Source organism: Scheffersomyces coipomensis (assembly GCF_036884675.1).
Source record: "Scheffersomyces coipomensis strain NRRL Y-17651 chromosome Unknown DFJ63scaffold_2, whole genome shotgun sequence".
Lineage (NCBI taxonomy): Eukaryota > Fungi > Ascomycota > Pichiomycetes > Serinales > Debaryomycetaceae > Scheffersomyces > Scheffersomyces coipomensis.
Genome location: NW_027042893.1, coordinates 847,556 through 863,567, shown reverse-complemented (window position 1 = coordinate 863,567; position 16,012 = coordinate 847,556). Strand labels below are relative to the sequence as shown.

The 16,012-nt window shown below is 31.4% G+C and overlaps 8 protein-coding genes across 8 annotated transcripts; 4 read left to right on the top strand and 4 right to left on the bottom strand. All coding sequences in view use genetic code 12, as the record gives it.

Annotated features, from left to right (window-relative positions):
- Nucleotides 1-59: 59 nt before the first annotated feature.
- On the bottom strand, nucleotides 60-850 carry TIM13 (protein translocase subunit). The gene has a single exon (XM_064909032.1). The coding sequence runs from the start codon at nucleotides 764-766 to the stop codon at nucleotides 452-454; it is 315 nt and encodes a 104-aa protein (XP_064763553.1). The 5' UTR covers nucleotides 767-850; the 3' UTR covers nucleotides 60-451.
- Nucleotides 851-934: 84 nt separating this feature from the next.
- DFJ63DRAFT_311546 (uncharacterized protein) lies at nucleotides 935-3,070 on the bottom strand (the record flags this gene model as incomplete). The annotated part of the gene is made up of 1 exon (XM_064905783.1): nucleotides 935-3,070. The coding sequence occupies one exon, from the start codon at nucleotides 3,068-3,070 to the stop codon at nucleotides 935-937; it is 2,136 nt and encodes a 711-aa protein (XP_064763552.1).
- On the top strand, nucleotides 2,972-5,189 carry DFJ63DRAFT_66213 (putative hydrolase). Its single transcript, XM_064909047.1, has one exon. The coding sequence runs from the start codon at nucleotides 3,391-3,393 to the stop codon at nucleotides 5,047-5,049; it is 1,659 nt and encodes a 552-aa protein (XP_064763551.1). The 5' UTR covers nucleotides 2,972-3,390; the 3' UTR covers nucleotides 5,050-5,189.
- Nucleotides 5,190-5,526: 337 nt separating this feature from the next.
- DFJ63DRAFT_283994 (uncharacterized protein) lies at nucleotides 5,527-7,836 on the top strand (the record flags this gene model as incomplete). The annotated part of the gene is made up of 3 exons (XM_064904756.1): nucleotides 5,527-7,388; nucleotides 7,532-7,667; nucleotides 7,792-7,836. 3 exons carry the CDS (start codon nucleotides 5,527-5,529, stop codon nucleotides 7,834-7,836), a joined length of 2,043 nt encoding a protein of 680 aa, XP_064763550.1.
- A 930-nt stretch (nucleotides 7,837-8,766) lies between these two features.
- On the top strand, nucleotides 8,767-12,219 carry DFJ63DRAFT_311542 (uncharacterized protein; the record flags this gene model as incomplete). The annotated part of the gene is made up of 1 exon (XM_064905782.1): nucleotides 8,767-12,219. One exon carries the CDS (start codon nucleotides 8,767-8,769, stop codon nucleotides 12,217-12,219), a length of 3,453 nt encoding a protein of 1,150 aa, XP_064763549.1.
- A 299-nt stretch (nucleotides 12,220-12,518) lies between these two features.
- Nucleotides 12,519-12,797, top strand: TIM10 (protein transporter; the record flags this gene model as incomplete). Its single annotated transcript, XM_064904887.1, has 1 exon — nucleotides 12,519-12,797. One exon carries the CDS (start codon nucleotides 12,519-12,521, stop codon nucleotides 12,795-12,797), a length of 279 nt encoding a protein of 92 aa, XP_064763548.1.
- Nucleotides 12,798-13,104: 307 nt separating this feature from the next.
- CYT2 (cytochrome c1 heme lyase) lies at nucleotides 13,105-13,923 on the bottom strand (the record flags this gene model as incomplete). The annotated part of the gene is made up of 1 exon (XM_064907918.1): nucleotides 13,105-13,923. The coding sequence occupies one exon, from the start codon at nucleotides 13,921-13,923 to the stop codon at nucleotides 13,105-13,107; it is 819 nt and encodes a 272-aa protein (XP_064763547.1).
- Nucleotides 13,924-14,261: 338 nt separating this feature from the next.
- ERV29 (Erv29p) lies at nucleotides 14,262-15,209 on the bottom strand (the record flags this gene model as incomplete). Its single annotated transcript, XM_064907917.1, has 1 exon — nucleotides 14,262-15,209. The coding sequence occupies one exon, from the start codon at nucleotides 15,207-15,209 to the stop codon at nucleotides 14,262-14,264; it is 948 nt and encodes a 315-aa protein (XP_064763546.1).
- Between the last annotated feature and the right edge of the window lie 803 nt (nucleotides 15,210-16,012).

Sequence of the window (16,012 nt, the reverse complement as noted above, 5' to 3'; positions counted from 1 at the left end):
AAGTAACCAAAGGATATCATCGTGAGTCATTGTTGATAAGCTCTTAATATGACAGTACGCCGAACTATGACGTATGCAAGATAGAGAGTAAATAGAGAACTACATAACTCAACTGAGTCAAGTTTTAATTAATAATTGGTACTACTAAATTTAATAAATAAAGTAAAGTCATTAAGGGCTATATAACTTCATAAAAAACTCTATATTCAGGAAGGTAATTTGTTATTAGTTGAGTAGATGTATCTATGGATGACTGTATAATCATTAGAGGTTATGCATCGTGGTATGTGGAGTATATGTACAGACTTCTATGGTATCAAAAAAGTGATATAGGAAAAGCTAATGGTAATGATCTATTTCAAGTCAATTCATCTAATTCGATTCCTATTACAATTCATAACACATGAATTAGATATGAAATCAATTGATCAAAGTAGATATACATCATTTTCTACTTATCTTGAGCTGATTGTTGTTGAATTCTAGTTATATAAGCTTTCGATATAACATTCCATGATCTCATATATTTCTCTAAACATTGATTTATACATTGATCTTCTTGACCATTCAATATATTAGATGGTTGAGTAATACATTTTTCAAAGCAATTTTCAGTGATTTTACTAACTAATTCAGTAGCATTTGCAACTGCTAATTCTTGACTAATTTGATTTTCAATCTCTTGTTTAAGTTGTTGAGATTTCCCTCCAGCAGTTGTACTTGCTGTTCCAGCAGCAGCTGATGTTGAAGATCCAAATAATGCCATCTTAATTGTTGTATATTATCAGACTCTGTTGAAACAAGATCCTTTGAAGAAACTAAATATAATTTTTTTTCTAATAGATAGAAATATTGAGACGGGTTACCCGGCTTTTAGATTTCTTTTTTTTATACTATTTGCTGCAAATATATATTGAACTACTTAATTATTTCTTCAACTAGGTTTTTGTCTAAATGCCACAGTCACTTTACGCCCTAACTTAGCAAGCTCAGCCTGCTTTTGTTCGGCAGTCAGACTGATTAAATCTTCTGATTTATCTTTAAATTCGGAATTGGTATACTTAGATAATCCAAAATCGAAAAATATTACGCGATTCCTAGAAGAATCATATCGGAAATTTCGATTATTTACGTCTCCATGCAACAATCCTTTCAAATGGATGTTTTGTAAAGCTTGACGTGCAGCTTCTTGATACTCTTCCTCTGTGTCAGGAAATCCTTCACTGATTTCTTCTAGTAATAGAAAAAAGCCGCAGAACTCTGTTGGCTTATCATTCCCAGCAAGTTTTTCACCTGGCCAGTCTATAAATCCAGACTCGTACATATACGGGGTATAGTGTAAAGTTGGTGCTGGTCCATCTTGTGATTCTGGCTTTTCTTCTTCTGGTCCGTTACTATTATCGTCTCTCAATAATTTATATGAACGAAGCTCGTTAAAATACATCGAAAGAGAAAACGCAAAGGTTTTCTGAAATGACCCACCTTGAGTATGCGAGGCAATTTCTGGAGATGAAACAGGATCATATATTTTAAGTATCATTCTCCTGTTTAGATTTGGTTCCTTTGTGTATGTCAATCTAAATACATTTGAATGATAGTTTGATCCGTTTTTCCAATTGTCTTGAATGGAAGTTATGTCCCGAAAATCCTCTCGATGAATAGTAGTTTTAAAGTTGAGCAACTTTCTATTAAAAAATCCCTTGGGAATCCTAATATCAGTTGGCCTGGAATTTAAATATCTAATAAAATAGTCACCTCTTGGCTTGTATTCGCTGAATTCACTACGCCATTCATTACGCATAAACTCATATTTTCCTGCAGTAACAGCTGTTTTGTCATTAGCAGTCAACTCCATATCTTTAAATATAGAATTAACTCGAAATTGATCAGAAGGAGTAGCATTTTGAATATATCTAAACATCAGTCTATAAAATATTAATGCAGGATTAGTATCTTTGAATTTGACACATTGAATACTGCATTTCAATCTGGCTAATCTTATTTGCGTTAATTCTTCAACTGTCAATTCAGGTGTCTCATTATTAAACAATTTTATGATCATAATACACTCTTTATCAAAAATAAAGCCAATCGATGATCTTAATGTTAACATCTGATACATCGATTGATTTATCAAATCAGAAAAATAAGCATCTCTATCTCTAAATGCTTTAAACACACCTGATAACTTCAATTCGATAGGAATACTAAAGACTGAATTCTCAACTTTAACTTGAAAGCAATAATCAGGAACCGAGATTCTGTCACCGTAGTACTGTGCTTCTACGGTCGGATTATCAAAATCATTCATTAGTAACTCCTTCACAGGTTCTATGAGACCATTGTGCACATTATAGCTAATATTCCACTCCTTAAGTATCTGATTAGGGGGGAATCCGATAAAAGGTAACGAAATGTTTGATATGAGGCCTAGCCGTAACGGTTCTCCACCTCGATCAGTTTCATCTACTACGTTGGCTTCTATCTGACGATATGACTTAAAATATCCTCTTGATTGTGAGAAGGTACCGCTACGATTTGAGACTTTATCATACAAAATTTTCCGCTTCTTTGATTCTTTCGCCTCTTCTATTTCGTAGTTTGGTTCTCTAAAAATAGGAGCTGGAAAGGGTAAGACAAAGAGTTGAGAATAAGCAAATACTATTTCCACTTCATCAACAAGTCTTTCGATATCCATGTCACCAATACCAGCTTCTGCAAAAAATCTTCTTGCAAAAGAACATACGTATTTGCTAAGAAACTTTAAAGGCTGATAGGGTAATTTAAAATCCACTTGATGATAGGTTCTTTCTCCCTCTAATCTATCCGTGTTACCAACATAGTGATGAAAACAACGTAAGCGAAGTGCTATCTCCTTTCGGTAGCCCTTACACTTTTCGTTCTTTGAATCTCCAACAGATATAAAACCAATTTCATTAGTTTCAGCAGATCTAGGAAGTTTACTAAACTCTAAATAGTTATGATTTGCATCTTCGAGAGTAATTTGAAGTAATTCCATACTTCTTCTTAAAATACCATCGTCAATATTGAATTGAATAACCATGGTCATAACACCGTTCTTCTGGTAGTTTGATAAACTTCTAATTACAAAGATAGATTGAACAGTTATGAAATTTTAGAATGAAAATAAATGATAAAGCAGTGATGTTATACATCATAAATAAACAGTTGTGTTCTAAATGAATTTTTTTTTTTGCATATTAATGCTAAATTCGGGGTTACGGAAACGACCTCCGAGGGTGTAAGAAAAAATTAACGTGGTGACATTCAAGTAAACATGTGTACCAAGTGTATACACGATTTCATTTCTTTGATCAAATTTTTTGAATTAGCTGTTGTTCCCATCCTCTATTTTCATGACAGTACGATATGGCTGAAGAAGTTACCATAACCAGTGATACTAAATCAAAAGATAATAGTACAGCCGCTACCAGAACCACCACTAATGTTGATGCTCATTTGTTTGTGTTAGTTCATGGTTTGTGGGGTTCACCAACTCATATGTTGACAATTGAAAAATTGATTAAGGACTTGGTACCACCTGCTTCAAATGAGAAGATCCTTACATTAAGACCACAAAGTTTCAGGTTCTGGAAGACTTATGATGGTTTGGAGTTGAATTCAAAGAAGATCATCACTGAGATCCTTTATGAAATTGAAACCTTAAAAGAGAAGAATAATTATAATGTGGTTAAGATTAGTTTTGTGGGTTATTCATTAGGTGGATTGATTGCAAGATATGTTATTGGATTGTTACAAGAAATGGATTTCTTTGATAGTGTTAAACCAATCTTTTTCACTACGTTTGCTACTCCTCATGTTGGGATTGAATTTTTTGCCAATAATTTCTTTGATAACACTGCTAATCTTATTGGTCCTATTTTATTTGGTCCAGTTGGTAAAGAATTATTTGTGGCTGATACTTCAAAGGCATTAAAGGAAATGGCTGATCCAAATAAGGTTTTCTTTCAAGGTTTAGCTCGATTTGAAAAACATATGTTATTAGCCAATGTTAAAAATGATAGAACGGTTGCATTTTTCACAGCTTTCATTACTGAATATTCTCCATTTGATGATTGGAAATCAGTTAAAATCAAATATATTAAGGATTTACCTCAAACTAGGGTTGGAAAAGTGTTTGTTGGACCTAAATTTGTTGATTTAACCAGAAGTCAATTGTTAACAGTTGAAGATTCAAGAGCATTTAAAGGTAATTTACAAGAAGAAACCTCTATTTTTAAAACTAATATCTATTTAAGAGTATTAGTTATCATAGCTATGGCATCAATCTTAGTACCGATTTGGATTCCATTAGTTTTAACTACCAGTTTTTATGTTTCAGTTTATAGTATGATAAAGATTAGATTGGTTACATTTCCAAAGATTAAACAACATTGGTCAAAGGTTAAAGATACCGTGTATGGTAAATTACCTATTGATCTTCATGATACACAAATTGGGGAAGAACAAAGGCTTCAAAGAAGATCATTATCAAGGCATGAATCATTTAAAGGTGATACTTCACAATTAACTCAAAATGCCATGGATAATTTCATGTATGTTGAAGAAAGATTTACAGGTAAGACACCACCGGTTGGAAATGGTGATGATGAAAAAGAGGAAGAAGAAGAAGAAGAAGAAGTTGAAAATGAACCAACTCCAACTCCAGCTGGTGTAGACGAAGAAGAAGAACTTGAATCTAAAAGTTTAATTGATGTTAAAGCTGATATTAATGATGAAATAATCAAGGCTAAGTTGAATGCTTTAAGTATCAAAGATACTGAATTATATCCTTTATTCACTGAAAAATCTAAATTAAAAATGAATGATGATAAAAGATTCATTATTCATTCTTTAAATTCCCTTGATTGGATTAAAATCCCAGTTTATTTAGATTGTTGGAACGCTCATGATGGTATAGTTAGTCGAAAAGGACCAAGAAGCAATGCTAAAGGTACGTCTACCATTGGATTATGGTGTTCTATCTTAAGAAATCATTTAAAGGAAACATCACCCATAACTACTTGAAATAAATGATCAAATTTTATTGCAACCAATCAATTTGCCGTAATGTGATGGCAAAAAATAAAACGGTTCTGCGAATTTTTAAGTATTTAATTTTTTTTTTTTCTTCGTGTTTACTTTTGTGTAGAAATTCAAATTTTATAGAAATTTATATATATTAATAGCAATCTTATAGTTTGGTTTGTATAGCCATAGTTTAGAAATAGCAATTAGATGTTTAGTCTAAGAGCTGGAAGATAATATAGAGAGATTGAATTTTGAATCATTTGTCTTTTTGTTTCATGAAGAGTCATCAATAAACCAGCATCATATAACAAGAACAAGAAAGAGATTGAAATGTTCACATCAAAGTTCAATATCATTATACCGAAGAGAATACCAAGTATACGGTATGGCAGTAGCATGTTGAATAGATCCAAGTCGATCATTGTGCGATCGAAGAGTACATTTCCTAAATTGAATCTTCCCAAACGACCCATTATGTCCATACCTCGATCTTCATTCATTCGATTTGGAATCATCGGGATTGGTATCACCAGTGGGTTTGTGACATACTCTACATTCGTCATATATGATAAGTATGGGTTTGGGATGGAAGGGATAATATCGAATGATATTCATGCGATAGATACCAGTATTCATGAATTATTACCTAATAAACAACTGGAGACTTATAAAATGGGATTATTTGAAGCATCACAACAAGAAGAAAAGCAACAATATGACAATTATAGACGACAATTGTTAAATGGTTCACTAGGAGTGATATATTATGTTTATTTCACTGTTGAGGATTATATTCTTGATCCATTGATTACATTTACTCGATTTCTTGAATTATCAGCGATCTTCTTACCAGTATTAATAAGTTCTCCTATATGTTTCTTTGGAAGACGTATACGAGATAAGAATCTGACAGAACGGATTCGATCAGGAGCTAAACTTTGGTTTGCATATTTAAGATGGTCAGCTGAAATGGCAGGAGCATCATTTATAAAATTAGGCCAATGGGCAGCTTCAAGAACTGATATTTTTCCAAAAGCTATGTGTGATGAATTAGGGTCGATGCATTCAAATGCTAAACCTCATTCCCTTTCACAAACTAAAATAATCATTAGTGAAAGTTTTGGAAATTTACCCTTTGATGAAATATTTGATGAATTTAATGAAACTCCTCTTGGTGTAGGAGCTATTGCTCAAGTTTATATTGGGAAATTATCTCCTACTGCCATTAATCAAGCTCGAAGTGAGGAAAGGAAAAGCTTACAATCTTTCGATCATGCGCATGAACCATTCTTAGAGAAGATCTTGGTTACTGAACAGAATGATCCTTTAACTTCAAATCAATATGTGGCGATAAAAGTGTTACATCCCAAAGTTGAAATTAAGATAAATCGAGATTTAAAAATCATGAAGTTCTTTGCTGAATTCATTAATGTCATCCCTACTATGGAATGGTTATCATTACCAGAAGAAGTTGAACAATTCTCAGTATTAATGAGATTACAATTGGATTTAAGAATTGAAGCTATGAATTTAACTAAATTCCGATCTAATTTTAAAAATAGATTAGATATTCATTTCCCAAAACCATATTTAAACTTCACTACCAGGAATATCTTAGTAGAAGAGTTCATTCATGCTATACCTATGAGTAAATTATTATCCTTGACTGAGAATTTCGGTAAAAATTTATCAAAAGAAGTTAGTGATAAAGGATTAGATGCATTTTTAAAAATGTTAATTCTTGATAATTTTGTGCATGCTGATTTACATCCTGGTAATATGATGGTTCGATTTTATAAGAATGAATTATTTAAACATGAGAGAGAATATAAGATTGTGAAATCATCGAATGAAATAGAAACCAATCGAATCACCAATGAATTATTAAAATTAGGGGATGATTCCGAAGCATGGTGTACGAAATTATCGACATTATATGATGAAGGATATCATGCTGAGATTTGTTTTCTTGATGTGGGTTTAGTTACTGAATTAAATCATGTGGATCGAATTAATTTCATTGATTTATTCCGATCATTAAGTGAATTTGATGGATATAGAGCAGGAGAATTAATGATTGAACGATCAAGAACACCAGATACGGCCATAAATAAAGAAATCTTTGCTTTAAAAGTGGAGAAATTAGTTGATAGAATGAAAGAAAGAACATTTACATTAGGTAATATTAGTATTGGAGATTTATTAGATCAAGTTTTAAATATGGTTAGAAATCATCATGTTAGAATGGAAGGAGATTTCATTACCGTTATAGTTGCGATTTTATTATTAGAAGGACTTGGAAGACAATTAGATCCTGAATTAGATTTATTTGCAAGGTTTGTATATGCACTTTTATTTGGATTCCCTACTGAAAATGACATTTCAATGTTTTTTATATAGTAGATTGATTTGTTATTTTTATTTAATGGGAATTTCAAATTAAGAACATTATAAAAATTTTACTAACAAATTCTCTCAGTTCATTACCAGTATTAAGACAATTAGGAGTTCTGAAAGAAGGTAGAGATATCTTAAGAAATGAGAATGCGTCAAGTATGGTTAAAGTGTGGTTAGCATTAGAAGTGAGACAATTTATCAATGCTTCTATTCAAGATGTATGTATAATTATTGAAATCAGTTATGACTACAGTGGTAATTTAATTATAATTATTATCATTGTAATTGTGTAACTGCGAAACATAGATCAAAACATTTTTACTAACTGATAACTATTTCTAGATTCATTCCTTAGTTAAAGCAGATATGTTAAGTCCTAATGTATAGACTAGATAACATTGAGGGACTTTGGGGATTCGGAGTAGTATACGGAAACTGCGGATCCTACACGAATACGAATACGAATTTACACACAAAAAAAGGGCGGACCATCATTTTAATATAACTATCTGGGTCGAGTCAGTAATAAATAACTAAGTACTGATAACGATCTACATAGGGATAGATAGTGGGTATGGCATATTATACAGAATACATAGAACGAAATATAATATAATACAAAAAAACATGAGATTATGAACAAATACACATTTTTTTAATGACATAATTCTAATATTTAAACAAGTCGATCAATAATAGTTCATGAGGTTACATTTTACCATACAATAGTTAACCATTTAATTACTTTGCCCATTTTACTTAAATTACGAGGTGTTAGCAGGCAGATCCATCTCTCTTGTTTTAATGATCTTCATCGCTCAAAACATCCAAACTGCAATAATTAAACCAAGAAATGTCAACATAATGTCGTGAAATATGTAATTAGCCCTCAACCGGCGACATACATCGATCTTTTTGGAAAAACTGTATTTTATATGCAGGCGTCTTTGTTTAAAGTAATTCCCCTCCTCTCTCCCTAACCCTCTTAATTTTTTTAAGCTTTTTTTAGAATTTTGACCCTGCTGTAAATACACAATCAATCCAGATATTGAAGTGGTTGAAGAAAGGAAAGGTAAGTGTCGTCCTGATAAAGAAACTGTAATCAATCAGAAACAGGTATCATCAATCAAAGGTTGATCGTGCAAGAGTAATACCGATTCGTTCCCAACCGTTTTTTCTGTATGATTAATCAAAACGGTATAGTCTAAACCTTACTAATTATAAAAAACCCTAATATCATCAATCTATCATATTAACATCAAATATCTTCAATATCATCAATAGGCACATTTATAGACATTCCTTATCCCAAACAAGATGGCTGATACTCTTCAAATATCTGTCAGTAATATATCGTCCCTACAGACAAATAGTCTAAATGGCTATGTATCATCTCCATCTCCATCACCTATATTAGGACCATCATCTCCATCATTCAAAGGAGTCGAGTTCCCAGAATCAAGAGAAACTGAGTTTCTAGAAAAGAATCAAAAAGGTTGGATTCATGGTACGAATGTACCTTATAATGTATTTAAATATGATTTATCAAATGAAAAAAGTACTAAAACTATCTTAACTAAAGAATTTGATCAAGATCATTTTGCTCCTAAGATTGTGTTAGATGAAGTTGAACATTCAGCTTTTGGTGGATTGGATTCAAAACGGTCATCAACCGTCAATTATAGACCTGAATTCGATGATGAAGAAGATGATGATGATCACTCTCATGGTGATATCTTAAGAAAGGAAGAAACTCCAAGTGCATTTTCAGGTTATTATTCCATCCCAAGGACTTCATTAAATATCCCAAACTATTATAGACAAGATCAACATCAAGTTAAATTATTAACTGATATACCAAAACTTTGTTATCAAAGTCATTTCGATTATAATGATTTAACTTATACTTTTGGTGGTATATTAGTAAGTAAATATACTAATTTTAAACATTTGGGATTACCAAAATCAATTGATTTAAATAAAATATCAGTTCATTTCCCCGTGGATTTACCTCCCTTTGTTAATAAAGAAATCTTATGTAATCCTTTCATGACTCAAAATAATCATTTTTACTTATTTAATCCTTTAAGAGGTACTATAACTTATTTGGATACGATTAATTTAACTGATTTCCCGGGTCATTTGAATTGTTTATTAAGTAGTCAAATTTCAGATCATCATATTTTCTTTTATGGTGGATTTGAAATTGAAACTTTATCAGTTGATTATAATCATGAAATTGGAAGATGGATTATTAAAAAGAATTTTAAATTAAATGAAGATGGTTATATCCTTGATATTAATACTTTGAAATTCTCAAAAATTGATTTACAATCAAAATCTAAAGGTGGGTATTTAAAATTAGGTAGATTGGGTGCAGGTATGGTATCAAATATTTATGGTTTTAATGGTGCAAATACAAAGAGTACGGAAGGTCCAGTAAGTAATAATTCAAATTCAACTACTGAAGTACCAAAATATCCTGAAGATAAATCAACTCCCGCTTCTAAATCTACAAAATTAGGCCCAGTACTGACTATAAGTCCTGTTTTAAAACCAATCGCTTCTCCAAAATTATCTCCTACAATTCATCCTGGTTATAGATTAAGTGATATACAGAATTCTTCATCAAGTGGATCTACTAATAATGATATTCCAGAAATTCAACATACTCCATCATCTTTAAATGCCTCTTTTTCATTTCAAAAACCAACTTCTAATCCTAATGCATCATTAAATAAAAGCATTACTAATCAATCATCCCAATCCGCTCAAAGTTCATCAACTGATTCGTCCATGTCAAAGATATTTCCAAGTGTATCGAATTTAAAACCAATTCTTTCAAATAATGGCAGTAGTGGAGGTAACACTAGCAATAATAGTAATGGTAATAGTAGTCCTTCAACTATAAGTAATACTCCTAGTAATGGAGTTTCAACCCCATCTAATAATAATGGATCAACTCCCATGTCAGTTCCACCAACTCCAAGCAGTACAGTATCAAAAATGACTAATGTATTTTCAAGATCTTCAAAGATTTTCCAAAGACATCATCATCAAAGACAAACTAGTACTTTGGATTCACCCAAATCACCTCAAACTCATCCTTTAAAGAATACTTATTCAAAACAAGTCAAACAAAATCGTTCTAATTCTCAACATTCCTCAAATGGTAGTAGACCCGCTTCACCTGTTCAAATTGATGCTGCAGGAAATCCCGTTCCCTCTGCCACTGGTAACATCAAATCAAAAGATGCCATTCAATTGAAATCTGAAGTAAAGGCCACTGATGCTAGTGTGATTGGTGATTACTATCCATATATGAGTCCATCCCCAGATCCAGTTAAAGGAGCCAATGCACCTGCAGTAATCAATCCTGATCCTAATAAGTTTGAAATCACCGTTAAACCTATTTCAAATCATAGTTCATCTTCTTCAACTATAGGTTCTGGAGTAGGTAAGAAAGTTAAAATCAATACTAATGGGGATTCCAATGGATTTACTAACAAAGATTTATTAACGGTTAAAGTTAATGATGGTGGTGATAATGAATCAATTAATTCATATATGGATGATGAAAATGTGCTTTTATTTTCCGATCCTGTTCAAAAATCAGGATTAGCGGGTGTGTCAATCTTTGTATTTGGAGGGTTTGTAAGTGATGTTGATGAAGAAACAGGATATCAAACTTTCAAAGCTTCGAATGATTTAATCAAAATAGATTTGGCCACTAAAGAAGATGATACTCGTGGAGGATTTTGTTTCCAATCGGAAGCCATTGTTACTGGTATAGGTCGTGAAAAGGAATGTCCATTTTATCGTGAAAATCTGGATTGGCCAACTCCAAGAGGTTATTTCGCCAGTGCACTTATAAAATATAATGGTAAGAAAGATGTTGAATGTGAAATTGATATTGGTGGTGGGGCAAATACTGTTGAAATTGATAATAATGAATTAAAGAGAGTTTCAACTATAATTAGTAATACTTCATCAGTGGGTGCTTCGTTCCATACTAGTCAAAGTACCAATGGATCACTTCTTAATAGACAATTGGAAAATTATTTTGAAGGTAAAGCTATGTTAGTTCAAGGTGGATGTAATGAAAATCCAGAATATTTTAGTGATTTTTATTTATTTGTTTTTGATACTGCAACATGGGAAAAAGTTTCAACTTATGCATTTGATTATTATGATATTCCTCTTAATAGTCCTTATGATGATGATGATGGATCGAAATATACTAAAGAAAATGAACTTGAAGAATCTATCTTTAATGAAGCAGAATTAAGAGCATGTCATCATACAGCATTATATTATCAAAATGAAGAATGTGATTATCTTTTCTTTATGGGAGGATTTTATAATGATTATTTAAGACATTTTGATTCTAAAGCTTATGAATCTGATAAATATGATATTACAAGATTATCTAAATTCCCGTTTGCTATTAATAATACTAATCTTTTAAGAATTCCAGTATTGAATTTACAAACTCAAACTTGGAAATTTTTAAAATATTATTATGATGTTAATAATGTTAATAGTGAAGTTTATAATGAGAAAATATCTAATAATCAAGGATGGATAAATTCAAGAGTGATAAATTACGGTGGATCAATCTCTTTAAATGGGAAGAGTATAACTATATGTCATGGTTTAGCTGCTCCATGTCCTGAAAAGAAGAAAGATTTTGATACCCTTAATCGTCAAGTTCCTCCTAATTTATTACTTTGGGGTTGTCATGTTCATTTCACTTTCCCAAGTTTGTAATAGTATACTATTCAACAACATACTTTAATGACTTTTTAACTTTATATATCTAATGAATTCGTGTAATAATAAAACAAATAATTACTATTTAATTTGCAACTGTTGTAGGTTCATAATTCCTTTTATATTGATGACTAAGTGATTATATAATCATCAAAAATAAATTTTCATCAATGATTTTTTTTTTTGAAGTCGCAACTTCATTTGGAGAAAAATGGATGGAAGTTAAAATATAAAATTGCCATCTTTAAACCTGTTTGATCAAATATACAATATACACATATAAATAGATATAGACAATGTTTGGATTAGGTGGTGGATCAACTCCTCAAGTTTCTTCTCAACAAAAGCTTCAAGCTGCTGAAGCTGAATTAGACATGGTTACTGGAATGTTCAATCAATTAGTTAATCAATGTCATAGAAAATGTATTAATAAAGCTTATAATGAATCAGATGTCACTAAACAAGAAGCTATCTGTTTAGATAGATGTGTATCTAAATATTTTGAAACTAATCTTCAAGTTGGTGAAAATATGCAAAAATTAGGTCAATCTGGTGCTTTTATGGGTAGACAATAAGTATAGTTAGAGTCCCCACGATGAGGGAAGAGTCGGTCAAATAAATCAATCTACAATGATGACCTTGATGGGATCTGCTTTACTTTCTGTATATGTTAAACTAATTTACTTTTACATTCTGTATATATTTATTATCTTATTTCTTTATTTATTTTAAAATATAGAAATTTAAAAAATCGAAACAATCCATATCTAATACATATTAATTTACGATTGCACTATTTGAAACATGAACATTTTTATTAAATATGAATAAGTATATACAAGAAATAACTATGAATAAAGTCTATAAGGGAAGAAGCACCAATCAATTCCAATTCAAAGATCTAAACACCCGTAATTTAAACCCTTCCCACGTATTTATCTTTGGTCTAACATCCAAGTAAAAACTTGCTCCTTGACCTGCCCCTCCATAGAAGTCAATCACATACTCTACATCGACTCCACAACGATTAATGGTCCAATCATGTCTATCGAATGGCTTTTGATATCCTAAAAATGTCGAATTGAACCAGGCTCTTGGAGTTAATTTCTTCAGATCTCCTTTAAAACTAGTCAACGTTATCCCTCCACATTGCTCTATAGTCTTAGAATAAGTAGGTTGTTCCCATTGTAAAATATGAGTCCATGCTCTCTCATTCACAGCATTATGAATAGGCACGACGGTTTTCATATCGGTTGCTTCTGGATTCCAATTCTTTCGTTTCATAGCTTCATAGAATTGTTTCTGAGAAGGATAAATCCAATTCGATTCGGATGATGTACGAGGAATCGAACTTATATCTCTATCAGTTGGAAGGGCAATATTGGATGTGGTGGTATCTTGAAGGGTATTGGTTAATTCAGCAGATGAACATGATTTATTGGTAGAATCAACTTCGATGGCTTCTACGGTGGAAACAGATACATTCTTAATCCAAGCCTCTCTAGTAGAATGATCTACTGGACATGCAGATTGTGCTGTTGTACTTGCTAATGATGGTGATGAGGTTGGTATGGATGTAGATGGGGTATTACTAATTTCAGGTTTGGATTGGTCAGGTTCACTCCATAAAGCTTTCAGTATCCATGATGATCTAGCTGAATGATCCACAGGACATTTAGGTTGATCGTCTTCTCCTGCCATTATTGAAAGTATAATCTATGTTGATAACAATATCTCTTGTACCCTTACTAACATAAATTTAAACTGACATTACGGGACAAAACAATCTAGAGGGAAAAAAAATTGATCTTACGAAAAATTTAAATAAAGTCACGTGCGCTGTTTTTGTAAGTAAATATATAAATATTATCTATTATGATGAAAGACAAAGCTATAAATAATACAAATTATAATAATAATAATAATAGATGATGATGATGATGTATTTTAGCTATCGTTGAATGATTATAGCTTATATGGTCTTATGAACCATTTAGATAAATTCAGTTCGATAGAACTGAATTAGTGAATTGAATTACTTAATAAATCTTCTTCTTTTCATCAATGGAAAATTCTCCAGCACCAGCATTAACAATAATCAATAATCCACCCACAATTGATAAAGTTTGAAAGAATTCATATTTTAAGAAATCACGAGTTGAATCATGAGGACCATATTTCCAAAATTGATTAGCAAAGACATTATAAGTAAATAAAAGAAGAGTTAAGATAGCAGCAGCAAATTTAGTCTTATAACCGACAATGATTGAACCACAAGAAATTAACCCAATTAAAATGACAAATAATCTTGTAATTGACCAAGTTGATGAAAATACGAAACCTAAAAATAAAAAGATTAAAAGAAGTCTACCTGCTAAAAGAAAATATTTCTTATTATCTTGATTATTAATCATTGGTAAACCTGGCATATTTAAACTTCTTTTATCTCTAACAATTGAATCGGAAAAGGCAAGAATTAAACCACCAACCACAGAAAGATTTCTTAAAATAAATTTACCTTCAAATATTAAACCATAAGCAAGACCTTGAAATACAACCACACCAATTAAAGCACTAGTTGAAATAGTTTGTAATTTTCTTAAAATTAATAAACTTGAAGCTGTAACCATAGTAATGATATTTAATACTAAAAACAATACGGTAAGCCATCTCCAAATTTTTCTATAATTATGTAAATAATAAACTTGTTCAGCCCATTGAGTTATAATTCTTAAAGAATCTTCAAAAAATGTAGCCACAAGAAAGGCTCTACCTATAGCAGGAACATAAGGTTTTAAAGGTTTGAAATGTTCATCTATTAAATCTTCCACTTTTTTAGTAAAATCTTCAAATTGATCCAAAGGAGATTTTGATGATGATACAGGACCTATATTATTGGGAGGGGGAACTCCACCTTGAGGTGGTACGCCACCAGCAGGACCTCTATTGAATTGATCGTTGAATTGATTATGACCACGGTATGACATTGGAGTTGTGATATGAGTCTATGAGATTAGATGGATGTAGTTAATTAGTTTGATTGGATGAATGAAATCAAAAAAAAGTTGCAAGGATAAAAACACGCTTTGATTTGATCTGTTTAAAGGTGAAAGGTGAAAAATGAAAATGCCGAATCGAAACAAGTTGAAATGATCCAGAAAAAGACGATGATGAAAGATGATTGGAAATACCAGCTGATATGATACTTTATATATTGTATCACCCTTTACTATATCAATTGATGATGCTCTCAAGAAGAAAGTAACTTTGGGGTAAACCTATTTTATTTCAAAAGAAAACTTGACACGCAAGAACAAGTTGTCACTGAAAGAATTATTTCGTTCCTGGAACTAGTGAGAGTGGTGGTCGTGTACTTTTGTATGATAAATTTTCGCAGTGTGATTTGTAAAACAAAAAATTGCTTAATTGGGAAATAAAAGGGAAATTTCTGAAACTTTATTGAATTATTATTTTGATGATGATTTGATGAAATTGATTGAATGATACTTTTACTGTTCTTGTGACCGTTATAGGTAAGTGTAATTGAGAGTATTATACTTGGCATCGATGTTTTGAGTGTATTTATATTTTATCATCCTAATACGTCAATATTTAATCAACAAGGGTAATCCTTTCTGAAACATTATTCGAAACAGTTGACACTCTTGATTGAATCAATAATAATAACATCATCATTCATTTTAATCTTGGGAGATGAGATCAGCCTTTCATCATAACTATTTTTATTTGGTCTTCATATGATCACCTATGGAATATTCACATGGAAATG